Below are 13,588 nucleotides of genomic sequence, written 5' to 3' on the forward strand. Positions count from 1 at the left end.
AGCACAGGCTCCGTGGGGCCATGAGGACGGCCAGGCGGGCGAGCAATGTTGAGGTGCCCTCTTTCCTCCGCCAGCTGGTGAAAGAGACGGAGAAGATGGTCACCTTCTTCTTCAAAGGGGGGTCCAGGGACAGAGTGCCCGATGAGGAGGACAATTTGGACGAGGACGACTCGATGCCAAGCCCCTACCTGGAGCGTCCCATCTTGGAGAAACATGTGTCAGAGGGGGGTTCTCAGTCAGGGATGAACTATGCTGTGGCGAGCATGCAGGGCTGGAGGGCTCAGATGGAGGATGCCCACACCTGCATGCCTCAGCTGAGTGGAGAGTTGAAGGATTGGGGATATTTTGCTGTGTTTGACGGACATGCAGGCTCCACAGTGGCACAGTACTGCTCCAGAAACCTGCTGGATCGTATCCTGGCTACAGGTACAGAAAAATGTGTGATTAATGAGATGAATCTGATCATTAAAGATGGTTAATGTGGCAGTGAACACACTTTTAGTCGTTTATTGTTTAGTTTGTTGTTTGTTCCTTTATGTGCATTTACATGTCACATATTCTAACAAAATCATCATTTAAACTGAAAACATACTGCTACAGTAATTCCTTAGATAGGTCACATGTGTATGAATATGATTATGTAACGACAACGCATTATTTAACTCAAGGATGAAGAATTATATTAAACTGTTTTATAATCAATTCTCTGGATGACACTATGTTCAGTGACTTTACTTATAGACTTGATTAAGAGACACAAAGTCTGTGATTAAGAGCAAAGTAGCTGATTAAGAGCAGATTGATCAAGTTTAAACAATTCAGGATCAATGGTAGGATTACATTGGAAAATGAACATGCATCAGCACATACAGTATACTCAAAGTTAACATAAGCACACACAATATAATGTGTGCCATATTTATATATACACTTATATACATATCAAAGCAAAAATTCTGGATATTATAGCATTTGTCTTTTGAGGAGCAAGCAAAGTAATGGAGAAAGTTCAAACAGGGCTGGTTCAAATTTGCTCAGCTGTTGACATTCATGCAGAGTTTTATACTTGACATTTAGAGCTGTGAACTGATTGGTTAACCATCTGAGAGGAAGATTAACAATCATTATTACATGGACAGCTCTAATCCTTAGTCTGTAACTCTTGTTACTGCTGCCTATTATGGCTGGACACTCCTGAAAAGCAGATTTTTAATCTCAAAGGCTTTCCTGGTCACCCAAAATCTAAACATTATTTTATTTTACAATCCACATAAACATTGTGTTTGTCATGTTATTGATCTGAGCCGCAGTGTTCATTTCAACCATAAAGATGATGGTCTAGATGTCTGATTACACTGACCTTGCAGTATGAAGCTATTAAATGTTGAAGCCTGGTATTTCACAAATCAAATGAAGACAACTGCCACATGTTAGATAGTACATGGCTCTTAGTGCCAGAAACTACATAGTATGGTCTATATCTATGTATCTTAAAACCAAATGTTTCCACCTCATTTCTCACAGGCGGGGTTAAAGCAAGTGAGGACCCTGAGCAGGTAAAGGAGGGGATCCATGAGGGCTTCCTGGACATCGATCGCCACATGCACAAACTGGCTCGCCAGGATAACTGGGACCGTAGTGGCTCCACTGCAGCAGCAGTGATGATTTCACCTCATTACATTTACTTTATCAACTGTGGGGACTCTCGCACCCTGCTCTGTCATAACGGCCAGGTGGTCTTCTACACCGAGGACCACAAGCCGTTCAACCCCAGAGAGAAAGAGCGTATCCAGAACGCTGGAGGCTCAGTAACCCTGCAGAGAGTGAACGGCTCACTGGCCGTCTCCAGAGCACTGGGGGACTTTGACTTCAAGGAAGTGGACTGGAGGCCGCAGACTGAGCAGCTAGTGTCACCGGAGCCAGAAGTGTACGAGCTGGAGAGGACGCCTGAAGACGAGTTCCTAATTCTTGCATGTGACGGTGTTTGGGACGCCATTGGTAATGAGGAACTGTGTGCTTTCGTGCGCAGCCGTCTGCAGGTGTGCGATGACCTGAGAGAGATTTGTGCCCAAGTCATTGACCTCTGTCTCTACAAGGTGAGAAGTCCACGCCACTGTGGTACATAAACAAAGAGCATAAATATAAGAGATGGTTTGATGAAAGATTCAGATACTAACACATTTCATCAGGAAGAAAGAATCACTGGAATGGCAAACAGACTGAAATACTTTGCTAATGTTTGATGAAAATAATGAGGAAGAAGATAATTTGTCATGGGCACCTCGGCGTAAAGGCAGCTGAAACAGCTTTATCATGACTATGGGTATTGTTTGCAACTTAATGATACTACTGCCAATGATATTATGATACCTGAGTTTTGATAACAATACCAAAATGATACATTTTTGATTTTCATGAACTTTGGCAAGAGTAAGCAATGAGACAGAAAATTAATTCTTGACATCGACTCGTAGTTGACAAAACACTCTCACCACCAGTAGTATTTAGTAGGAGCTTTTAATCAATCAAAAAAATAAAGATTGAAAGTTCAAAAGCTAAGAAATGGACCTTGTGGTGAGTGTTTGTCTGTTTCCAAGGTCAAGAATGAACAATAATACAATTCTGTGACAACTGGGCAACTCAATCTGCAGAGGAACATCGTATGATATGATCAAAAGCTCCAGAACAGCTACTAAATGGACTTTGTGGTGAGAGTGTTGAAGCATAGACATATTTTCTACAAAACCCCTTTTTAAAATTGAATAATTAAAATCCAGATAAAATCCCAAATAAATAAATCCAGAATTCTTAAATGTTAAATGTTGCCTCAACACGAGTGAGTATTTTAGCCAAAATAAAATAGTCTAAAATTTGATATGCTGTGCTACCTTTGGTCATTACCACAAAAGCAGGTATGCAACTAACTATTATTTTCATTATCGATTAATCTGCCAATTAATTAATTGTTTGGTGAACATAAGAAAACACTGAAAATTTGCCAGTGTAAAAAATTGTAGACCTCAAGGTGATGTCATCAAGTGTTTTGTCCGAGCAACAGTCCAAAATTTACTATAATGTAAGCGAAAGACAAGCAGCCAATTCTCTGTCAACTTTTTGGCATTTTTGCTTGAAAAATTACTCAAATGATTAATTGACCATCAGAATAGCTGCTGATTAATATTCTGTTGATCGACTACTCATTGCAGCTCTACACAAAAGCTGTATCACACGTCATCTGAGCTCAACAGAACTCAAAACTCAGCTGATTGGATTCACACAGTGTTACAGCAGGTGGATTTATGAATGGACAGCTTTAAATTAAGAGTTGGGCGTGGTGGGCAGGGTCTCTGTGAAGAGGAATTGCGTAAGAAGACTTCTCCTGCAGGTCCTCTTAATGCCTGTTAGTAATCGTTCGCCTGACGTGCCCTTAGCTCGCACTATAAATAGGAGGGGAGAAAGCCTACACATGGCATGGATTAAGTCTGAATGTGAGTGAGTTGTTGGGAGCAGCGTTAGAGGCTTTATCCTGACCGAGGAGGGCTTCTATTTATTTTACCTGAAAAGGCTTACTGTACATGTACCAGAACACACTGAGCCTCCCTCCTCAGCTCTGTGACGTCAGAATAACGTTGGTTGATGGTTACATCACTGCAGTGATGTCACAGGTGCATGTTAAGCCACAGACTAAAGTAATGTGTTTGTGAACAGTTGCAAATCACCTTATTAGTCATGTAACAGTGAATTCACAATATATTCAACACAAAATGATCAGTATCATGGTATTCTATATGTACTGAATTGTGACATCACTTTTAGCTAATTTATTAACACATCATCCACCTGTATGATTAACCAAAATAAATCCTGACAGAGACCTAGGCACCCTCCCAATCAACAAGTCTGTTTCTTGTGGTGGAAGAAGTATTGGCACTTTTAAACTTTTAAGTACTTTTTCAACACCTCAGTTCAAAATTATCCCACTACAAGTAAAAGTCCTGCATTTAAAATGTACTTGAGTGAAAGTATAGAAGTATTCTCAATGAAATGTTCATTCATTTTTAAAATAATCAACAGTAAAAGTACGCATATTTAAATAACTATTGGATTATGATGTAACATGAATGTTTTATATGGTTAAGGTGAAGCTAATTTAAACTATTTTATATACTTCTGGGTTGTTAAATCATAAAATAATTATATTAAGTAATTATATGTTTTTGAAATCTTAATTCGCATGTTAATTAGTAACTCTCAAGTACAAGTACCTCAAAACGGTACAATACTCGAGTAAATGTACCTCACTTATATTCCATCATTGTATGTTTTATTTCAACTTGAAGGCTTAATACTTCTCTAATATGCTCTGCTCTGTCTCCCTCTGCAGGGCAGCCTGGATAACATGAGCATCATCATCGTCTGCTTCCCTGGCGCCCCCCAGGTGTCACAAGAGGCACTGCAGCAGGAGGCAGAGCTGGAGCAACAGATTGAAATGAAAGTTGAAGGTGATTTTCTCGCTACTTCAAACTCTCACCTCAAGCACACACTAAACTCAAAAGATATATCATTTATAACTGTGTTGTTTTGATTTGTTCTCTTTACAGAAATTATCCAGACGATGAGGTCCAGAGATGAAGACCCTGATCTTTTGTACGTGATCAAATTCCTGGCTGCAGAGGAAATGCCCGGACTTCCACCTGGAGGAGGCATCACCAGCAAGTGAGGATAAGCAATAAAAAAACCCCAAAATACATATAAATATGTTTACAGTCATATTCATTTTGGGGGGAATCAGTTTGACAAAGTGCTGCTGTTTCTCTTTTTGCAGGCGAGACTGTATCATCTCTGCGTATCAGAAACATGTTATGACTCTCACGACTCAGGAGCCTATGGTGAGCCACATGAGTCATATGTCATTAGATTGCACGTTATTAGAGGCAGGAAGTAATTAGAGCTGAAACAGTTAGTTAAATAATTGATTAGTCAATGGTTCAAGCTTCTCAGATGTGTTAGGATTTGCTGCTCTTCTCTGTTTTGTGTCACTATAAGTTTAATATCTTTGGGTTTTGAACTGTTGGTCAAACAAGAATTTTATCAGGGCTGCAACTCATAATTAATCTAATTATAGATTATTCTGACCTTATTTACTTGATTACCTGATTAACTGTTTGGTTTATACCATGGTAAGAATTTCTCTTGAAATAAACTAAAGTAGTGACTACAAGTTAAGTTCTAAAGTTTTAAAATCACATGAATGTACTCTCTGCTCTTCATAAGTGTTAGACTGTAAAATAAAGTGCCATCTATGTTAAACAGGATATTCAGTGTCAGTAACAGTACTGTCTTGTGGTATTTCAGGACATTGGAGGATCAGAGGAGGACTCAAACTAAAGCCATTCCCATGGAAACTGAATCATCACCTGCTTCACCATCTCCATGGAGACCAGCTTAAATGAGAAAACTTTATATTTTAGATTAGCACTAAACTAAGCTAAGCTACGATTCTTTGTGTAATGAATTCTCTTTGGCAAAAAATATTTGCTTTCTGATCAATAAAAATGAAAATCGGATCAAATATTCACTGTGTTGTTTTATTGTTATGTTGGAACTATATCTTTTAAAATTGTGCATTATTGGCAGGACCATTCATATTTTAACCATACAGTGCCTAGTAGGTAGATATTGATAGATATCTACAGTACATGCTAGAGGCTTCAGTATAAGGCAGCTCATTTTACATGACTGTGTGATACTGTATACAAACTGTATGTGTAGCAATAAATCTTGCCAAACCATATAGTATTGCACAAAAAACCCCTGCTTGGACTTAATTTATGTGTTCCACACATGGACTGCATGTGTATCAAAGAGTCTTGTGATGGAACGCAGTATCTCTCAGTAAATAATTAGTTTGCACCTTGCTGTCAGGGAGCAAAGGTGACATGCATAACGATCACTCGTTATAGCTTGAACATAAACGTGTGCCATAAAAGAGGGGGATGTAGAGGGTTGGGGGGATAGAGGGCTATACTAGGGTAAGAGGATGACATGTTCCCAGGAACTAGCACACATACCTCATTAAACGTGCACCCTGTGGCACTTTGGAAGGGAAGTGTGATGTGTTACGTCACTGTGTGATTTAAAAGTTGTTCACATGCAGAAAATTTTTATGCAGCCTGATTTTGAAAGATTTTAAATTGTAAATTAACACTATAAATGAGGATGATAAAATGGTAAACTAGTAACCAGTAAGCTAGTAACATTTTTCATTTTTGTGTTGGTGACACCTAGAGCCAATTATTTTGAATATTCAAATTGTTGAGAGACAGTTTGGGGCTGCAACTAACAAAATAAAAATCTTTATCAATGTTGATTCATTTCTCTATTAATCAATTACTTTTATCTATTAAATGTCAGAAAATATTGAAAAACACACATCACAGTTTCCCAGAGGTGAAGGTGACATCTTCAAATTGTTTTTTTCCAACAGTCTAAAAGCTGTTTAGTTAATAGAAAATATAAGAGAAAAAAAAGCAAATTCTCACATTTGAGAACGTAGAACAAGCAAATGTTGCAATGCAATTTTGGCTTGAGAAATTACTTAAACAATTAACTGATAATCAAAATACTTGCAGATACATTTTCTCTCTATCAACTCATCGTTTTAATCAAGTAATAATTTAACCACTAAATCTGTTGATTCATTGTCTTTCTGCTCGCATAAAGAAAAGAAAGTTGGGTTGTAAACTTTTGCTTGAAATATAACAGATTAAAATTGTCTTTAAATTTAATATTTAGCTTTGAATTCACAAGCCTACAATTTAAAGTGTGTAGGACATTTAGCACACAGACTGAAACTTCAATAAAAGCAAATTCCCTAAAAACATGTCACTATTTCTCCCTATCAATACTACCACAAATAAAAACTTAATAGTTCAAGTTAAAGTTAAATGACCAGATGTTGGACATATTGTGAGGGGGCTCTTTTTGGGTCATGGGTTTTCAGAATGTGTTGTGAGGGTGTGGTAAGGCTCAGCACCTCTGTATTAATTGACTGCGCAGAGCTTTTATTGGACAGAGTGTCCCTCTCACCTCCTCACTCCTGACAAGTCCGATCACTCAAATATTCAACTCAGGCAGCAGCACAGCTCAGTTGAGAGCGCTTGTGGACAAAGAGGGAGAGGTGGGAAAGGAGAAAAAGACTTCAGGGAAAGGCAAGAAACCTCAGAGAGAAAACGTGAGTAATGATTGTGCTTGGATGGTATTTAGAGCATGTGGAAAAAGTGGTTAGTGCTGTTGGCTCACAGCAGGATGATCATGGGTTTGAACTCTGCCGGGGCCAACTGGGACTTTTCTGTGTTGAGTTTGCCTGTGTTTCCTGTGGGTTTCCTCCCACAGTCTCCCAAAGACATGCTGAGGCTTACAAAATATCAGCTGTTTAGAGCTCTGTGGCCACCAGAGGGCCCCCCAAATTTAGGGATTATAGGAACTAATAGAAATGTCCTTGTTTTGGTAGGATGATGCATTTTTTGCATTATTATCTGATGGTCTTATGAGCCTAATGGATTAAAAATGGTCTCAATCTACATTTAACACTTGACCAGGACGGGCTGACAGGATTTCAAACATATGACAAAAATTTATAATAAAACAGGTAAAATATGAAAAAATTAATCAAGGATCAACAAGGCAGAGATGTGATCCAAAGGATAATGTAAAACAGATAAAATAACAGCAATCAATATGCAATTTCAAGGAATATGAAAACACACTCAGTAAAGACATTAGCGTCTAGAAGATAACAAATGAGAATCTTGAAAATTGGAGACACAAGGTTTTCACCTAGTGACTAAATGTGTTCGTTTATCTATTTAAGTACAATTAATTTCCATTCTGTTTTGTACAGTGGCATAAGACGTAAAGTAAAGGAGATAACTTGCTGTTGTTCACTGATTTCATTCATTTATTCGTGTGAGTGTATCTGCTGTTAGGTGAATTGGAGACTTTGACACCTGTGTGAGCAGCATGTATTGTTGTTAGTCCCGTACCCTGCCTCTGATCCAGTGCCTGTTGGGACACATTAGTCCCAAGTCACTCTGCTTATAGAAAGTAAATGGATGGATTGGTTTATTATTTACCGAATATACATAATAGACAGTTGAGAGACTCTCTTGAGCTTCCTGTTTAATGTAGTCTACAGTCCTCATTTGCTCCATGCGGAAGAGTGCCTGATAGAAAATCTAATTTGGAAGCTCTCTGGGGGACCCACAGTCACCAGAATTAGTAAATCAGATGCCAGTGAGGACTGGTGTACCACCTGACCAGCAGCAAGTGGAAGCAGTTAATTTATGTCATTAAAACACCTGTTTAAACCAGGTAGTAGCAGGAAAAGGACCGGGGCCTCTGTGTTACCAATCTGTATTCTTGTGGTTCATATGGCACAACCCGATAAATGCAGCACGGTATGGAAACAAACCAACAGCAGGCCAGAATTCCTGGTTGATATAACATGAGTGTAAACATGCTTATTTAAACATTAAATCCAACCTGGTTCATCTAACTATGTGTCACTAACCTGCAGCCAGGCCCGATGCCTCTGAACGCCGGGGACACCGGTTACGGCAGCGTGACAGCACCCGGGCTGTCGAGCAGTGTGGGCGACTCAGAGTCAGCCCCGCTGCTCATCCCCGAGCCGGAGGTGGTGCAGCAGTGGCGGCCTCTGAGCAAGCAGGAGCTGGAGGTCGCGGCGGGGGGCCCGGGGTGGAGAAGAGTGCGGTGCTACCTGGTGCTGATGTTCTGGCTGGCTTGGTTGGCCATGCTCGCCACCTCCATCGCCATCGTAGTGAAGAGCCCCCGGCCGGTGCCAACACACCTGAAGTGGTGGCAAAAGTCGCTTTTCTACCAGCTGCAGCCCGACATGTTCATGGAGGCGCAGACAGAGGGGTCAGGGAGCATAAACGGTGAGACATTGCATAATTATCATCGCCATTCACAGTTATTTAAGTAGTTAGCCTAAAAAACACTTTGCGTATTTGCAGTCCATGTGCAACCAGCTTTTTTATGAATGGCACACAAATTTTTCATTTACTTTCATTCACACACTTTGACCTGTATGCCTCTTGGTAGACACTGAGAGATTATATTTTAACACTTAACTGAAAAGAGAAAAAAAACAAGGTCATGTTAGACATGACAGATGCTGCAAGAAAGTCTGAAAGGCCTGAAAGTCAGCTGGGCCCCTGTTTACCCCCATTTTTCTTCCACTCTATGCAGTGTTGGTCCGGGATTTTCACTGTGATAATTTGAAACACATGCATTTTGTAATATGAGAAATAAGCACAAAACTGAAATAATGAAGGTCTTAAAAGTAGATTTTGACACTGGGGCCCTCTAAGACAATACTTCAAGATCCGGCAATAATGAAGTTACTTTACTGTAAAGTTTTATGTCAGTTGATATTTGCAGAGACAGTTGCTTTAGTGGTGTTCCTAAACAACTCTTCAATTAAATTAGTTGACACATGGTGACCTCCCACTGCGAGGAAGTCACCTGCTTTACCTTCTTGGTAATCCAGATTTGGTTAGGTTTGTTTTTTCCTTTTAATGTTGATTTCTTCCTGTGAGAACCTGCTAACTGATGCTGCAGAGTCATGTTCACACCATGAGAAAACATTCGGTCTTGACCACAGTGGAAACTTTTGATAGTCTTTGACTCTTGGTTACTGTGAGAATACTTATTTCAGGTCACGTTGGTCATACTTCACATGAAAGAGCATGAAGTTGCAGCGTCTGGGACAAAAACCACTTGATACCACAAACTACACTGGTCGTTTGCTGACAAAACAGAACTCATGCTGTGGGCTACCACATGTCAACAACAAGACTAGAAAATATTGACAGTATGCTGGAATTTAATGTGCTTAGAAATATAAGATGAGAATCTTTTTAAAAATTTCAACTCAAGGAAATTGAACACCTAGAAGAGGTACAAGAACAAATGCGTAGTATAGATAAGTAACCTTAAAAAAACAGAATACTACATGTGTTATGAGCATATGTTACATACAAAATGAAGCATGGAAAACAAAAAGTACTAAAATACATGTGAATGGTAACTACAAAGTATACTGAGACAAATGGTGAGGAGATTAAGTTGAGCATAATGACATTGTGATTTAAATGTTAGTAACTGTCTAATGTTTAATCTTTTGTTTTGAAGCGCTGTGTGAGCAGCTTCCCTACCTCAGGTCTTTAGGTGTAGGGGCTCTGATCCTGGAGGGCTTGTTTGATAAGGAGGCATCTCCTTTAAATGTCACTGTAACTGGTGAAAGCTTGGGGATGTTGCCTCAGATCGAGCATCTGCTAAGAGAGAGCAACAAAGCAGGTGAGTAAACAAACAACCAGAATAAGTGTTTGTTTTTTGTTTTTTTTTAAATTTTTTAACCTGCATGATTTGATGATTAATGAGCTCCGTGCTGGTACTTCAGGTCTCAAAGTGGTGTTGGACTTCTGTGAACTGGATCTGTTGGGACCTCAAGATGTAGCAGACAAGCCATCAAAACCCTCAGAAACAGTACAGGTAAAGCTTTCTCTCTGGTGATGCTTCCTAAACATTATACGGTATATATGATACTGGATTTCTTAAAACTTTACATCTCTACAGCATGCAATCCGGTTCTGGTTGGAGCAGGGTGTGGCAGGTTTTTCAATCTGTGACACAGATGCAGCATATTCAGAAAAGGTAAAACAATGCACATTAATAGTTTTGATTTTTCTTTTTTCCACAAGCAGAATTTCCATAATCTTAAACTTAATAAAATATTTACATTTCAGACTCTGCTAATGTGGAGAAGTGTTTTCAAGGAGTTCAGTAGTGAGGAGGAGGAGGAAAGGTATTGTTTTATGTGGATCGATATATTTGTGTGTTGTAACATGAAGCTACAGGTTTGTTAAAGTGTGAGTGTTTGTGTCTTTCCCTCTTCAGGATTGTGGTAGTAAAACAGACGGGAGATGTTTTGCCTCCTCTTAACAACTCCAGCCAGATCAACGTTACGTTGGTGGATTTGGTCATGAGGTCAATACTACCAACTTCATCTCACCTCCTGTCTGCACAGGAAGTGGCTGATGCGATAGAGAAACGTCTGCAAACAACAGGAGATATATGGCCTAGTTGGACAGTAAGACCTAAAGCTTTCCTCAGTAGGACTTGTCTGAAAACCATATTATTATATCAGGTGGATTTTGACCTGATGATTTTACAATAAGGTCAAATAGCCTTGCACCTACATGTGATAGATGTATTAACTGCTATTGTATAGTTTTGGTGGCAAAGTAGTATCTGAATAAGAATTTTTAAAGCACAAGGGAAAGTAGAAATGTTGCCAACCAAAGCTTTTAATTGTCTACATTTGTAGGTAGTAGTTTTGTTAATTTTATATCATAAATGTTTCATTTTCAAACCATAAAGCAAACTTTTTAAAGATCTACTCCAGACATATAAAAACCTTATTCTTGGAATAATGAAATACCTTCACTGTAAAGTCCATTCTCAGTGTTTGTGCACTGGAGGCTTCAAGTTCCCACATCACACTTGTGTACTCGTATACTGGAGCGCGATTGGCTACAAACTATTTGCCATGTCACAAATCATGATCATCGATACACCCCTTAAACTCAGATTTCAGTGGGAACAGAAAAACTCCATCTTCAGGAGATTAACGTGAAAACAGCCTTCTAGTATCAAACTCTGTACATACATCATTCTGCAGAGTGAAGCTCAAACATCCAACTGAAGGAACAAGAAAAACACATTTTTGAGTGGGCTTCTTAATGGTATAATAATGGTATAATTTTACATAATCTATAAATTCAGTCTTTTTTCACCCCACTTCATTCACCATCTAATATCATAGCCCTTTGGTTTAGGTAGGGTGTTACAACACAAATAAAACATGGTTTTCTTTTCTGGCAGGTTGGAGGTAAAGCATCTCATGACTTGAAGAAATTACTCCTGGTGTTGATAATGACTCTGCCAGGGTCACCTGCAGTCCGATATGATGAAGAGATGGACCAAACACAGGTAAAGTCCAAGCTTGACACTTCTAGTGAATTTATTATCCAATGTGCAATTTGATGTTGCTTAATGAAACCTTTTTATGCCGTACAGAATGTTTCTCTACATTTCGCCTTGTCAAATGGAGAGCGGAACAGCGATCCACCAGAATCTCATGCAGTGAGTAGTAAAGCCAGCTGAAATACCTGAACAAGTCTTATCCACTCTGACTTAACAAGTGAACATGCAAGTTGTGTAAAGCTGAAGCTAAAGAAATCATTAGTTTGGTATTTAACTTCTTATACTCATTTCTACCATCCATCCCTCAGGACAAGGAGAAGATGAAGCGTTCAGCTGTAGCTCTCTTCACCTCCCTCAGTCACTCCAGAGCCAGAGAAGAAGCTCTTCTTTACGGCAACTTCACTTTCCTCCCCTTTAACACCTCCTCCAACTCCAACTCCACTCTTTTCTCTCCTACATCTCCCCCGATCCTCGCCTTCCTGCGCTCGTGGGGTTGTGTCCACTTCCTCATCCTGCTAAACGTCGGGCCTGAGCGTCATGCCTTGGAACCTACATGGGCCCCCAGCCTGCCTCAGGCTGGAGTGTTTGTGGCCAGCACAGGAATGGACCGGCTCGGGTCGACATCTCTGTACACGCTTGAACTGCAGCCCCATGAAGCCATCGTCATCAAACTGTTTGAGGCAGGAAGCTACTCATAGAGCCTTTTGAGTTGCAGCAACAGTCAGTTGTGTCGAGATGTAGGTGGAAACTGTTTTCTTCTCACAAGATGAAATGTCTGACACAAATGTATTGTTTTTATAAAGTGCTGATTACTATGTGCTCAGAGGGCACTGGAAATAAAGTAATGGTTCTGTATTTTGCGTAGTATCATTTGTTCTCTGGCTGTCATAATATCAAGCAGTAGAATTATTCTTCCATAGAAGTGATTTGAAATCTCATGGTTAACTTCCAAGTAAATACCCAAAGGTGAACAAAATGAAACCCAAATCTCGTGGTATTTCATTTAGTCACACGCTTGTCTGTTGTTAAAAGAAACCACATTGCAAGCCACATCCTCATCCCACCTCTCATAGGCGCATTCTTAAGCTATTTCCTCGAACCGTTGGGTAATCTCTTGTTGAGCAATTCAAGATTATAGAATGTCATCTGGGAAGCAAATGTGCGGTTCCATTAATTTATCATTTTTTGCCGCTGGCTGAGAGAGTGATTGTCTGAGGAGAAACTATAACTTTCTAGAAATGCATGTCCAGTTCAGGAGGTGTACACTAGTAAACACATGGTGGTGCTGTAGCAATACTCACAGCTCTGCTGCTCCAATGTCCATACTGCTTGTGTGAGACTTTGAGATCTATTGAACTAATTCGTGAGTTTCCAAAGATGACATATATTTGTTCATAGAAATGAAACTGTTTATACAAAAAGAATTCATCATTCAGCTCTTTAATTCATCTTTATTTGAAGCGTTCCTTATTTTCTCATATTAATCACCAGTTTCAAATGTAACTATTTTGTTTCAGTT

General features: G+C 39.5%; 2 protein-coding genes across 2 annotated transcripts; both read left to right on the forward strand.

Moving 5' to 3' along the window:
* Positions 1–2: 2 nt before the first annotated feature.
* Positions 3–5,574, forward strand: ppm1na (protein phosphatase, Mg2+/Mn2+ dependent, 1Na (putative)). Its single transcript, XM_067594788.1, has 6 exons — positions 3–426; positions 1,525–2,096; positions 4,385–4,502; positions 4,602–4,716; positions 4,826–4,889; positions 5,356–5,574. The coding sequence occupies exons 1-6, from the start codon at positions 21–23 to the stop codon at positions 5,386–5,388; spliced, it is 1,308 nt and encodes a 435-aa protein (XP_067450889.1). The 5' UTR covers positions 3–20; the 3' UTR covers positions 5,389–5,574.
* A 2,701-nt stretch (positions 5,575–8,275) lies between these two features.
* Positions 8,276–12,924, forward strand: si:dkey-202g17.3 (amino acid transporter heavy chain SLC3A2). The gene is made up of 10 exons (XM_067594787.1): positions 8,276–8,459; positions 8,579–8,957; positions 10,216–10,380; positions 10,484–10,575; positions 10,660–10,737; positions 10,830–10,888; positions 10,981–11,173; positions 11,968–12,075; positions 12,163–12,228; positions 12,378–12,924. Exons 1-10 carry the CDS (start codon positions 8,346–8,348, stop codon positions 12,765–12,767), a joined length of 1,644 nt encoding a protein of 547 aa, XP_067450888.1. The 5' UTR covers positions 8,276–8,345; the 3' UTR covers positions 12,768–12,924.
* Positions 12,925–13,588: the final 664 nt, after the last annotated feature.

The sequence above is a fragment of the Thunnus thynnus genome, chromosome 7 (genome assembly GCF_963924715.1).
Source record: "Thunnus thynnus chromosome 7, fThuThy2.1, whole genome shotgun sequence".
Classification (NCBI taxonomy): Eukaryota; Metazoa; Chordata; class Actinopteri; order Scombriformes; family Scombridae; genus Thunnus; species Thunnus thynnus.

Bases quoted from the DNA above. Each gene is read 5' to 3' on its own strand.
- ppm1na (XM_067594788.1), top strand. From the start codon at position 21: ATGAGGACGGCCAGGCGGGCGAGCAATGTTGAGGTGCCCTCTTTCCTC. The intron at 4,503-4,601 runs GTGATTTTCTCG...TTCTCTTTACAG, and splicing joins GATTGAAATGAAAGTTGAAG to AAATTATCCAGACGATGAGG. The intron at 4,890-5,355 runs GTGAGCCACATG...GTGGTATTTCAG, and splicing joins TCACGACTCAGGAGCCTATG to GACATTGGAGGATCAGAGGA.
- si:dkey-202g17.3 (XM_067594787.1), top strand. From the start codon at position 8,346: ATGTCATTAAAACACCTGTTTAAACCAGGTAGTAGCAGGAAAAGGACC. The intron at 10,381-10,483 runs GTGAGTAAACAA...CTGGTACTTCAG, and splicing joins AAGAGAGAGCAACAAAGCAG to GTCTCAAAGTGGTGTTGGAC. The intron at 10,576-10,659 runs GTAAAGCTTTCT...ACATCTCTACAG, and splicing joins AACCCTCAGAAACAGTACAG to CATGCAATCCGGTTCTGGTT.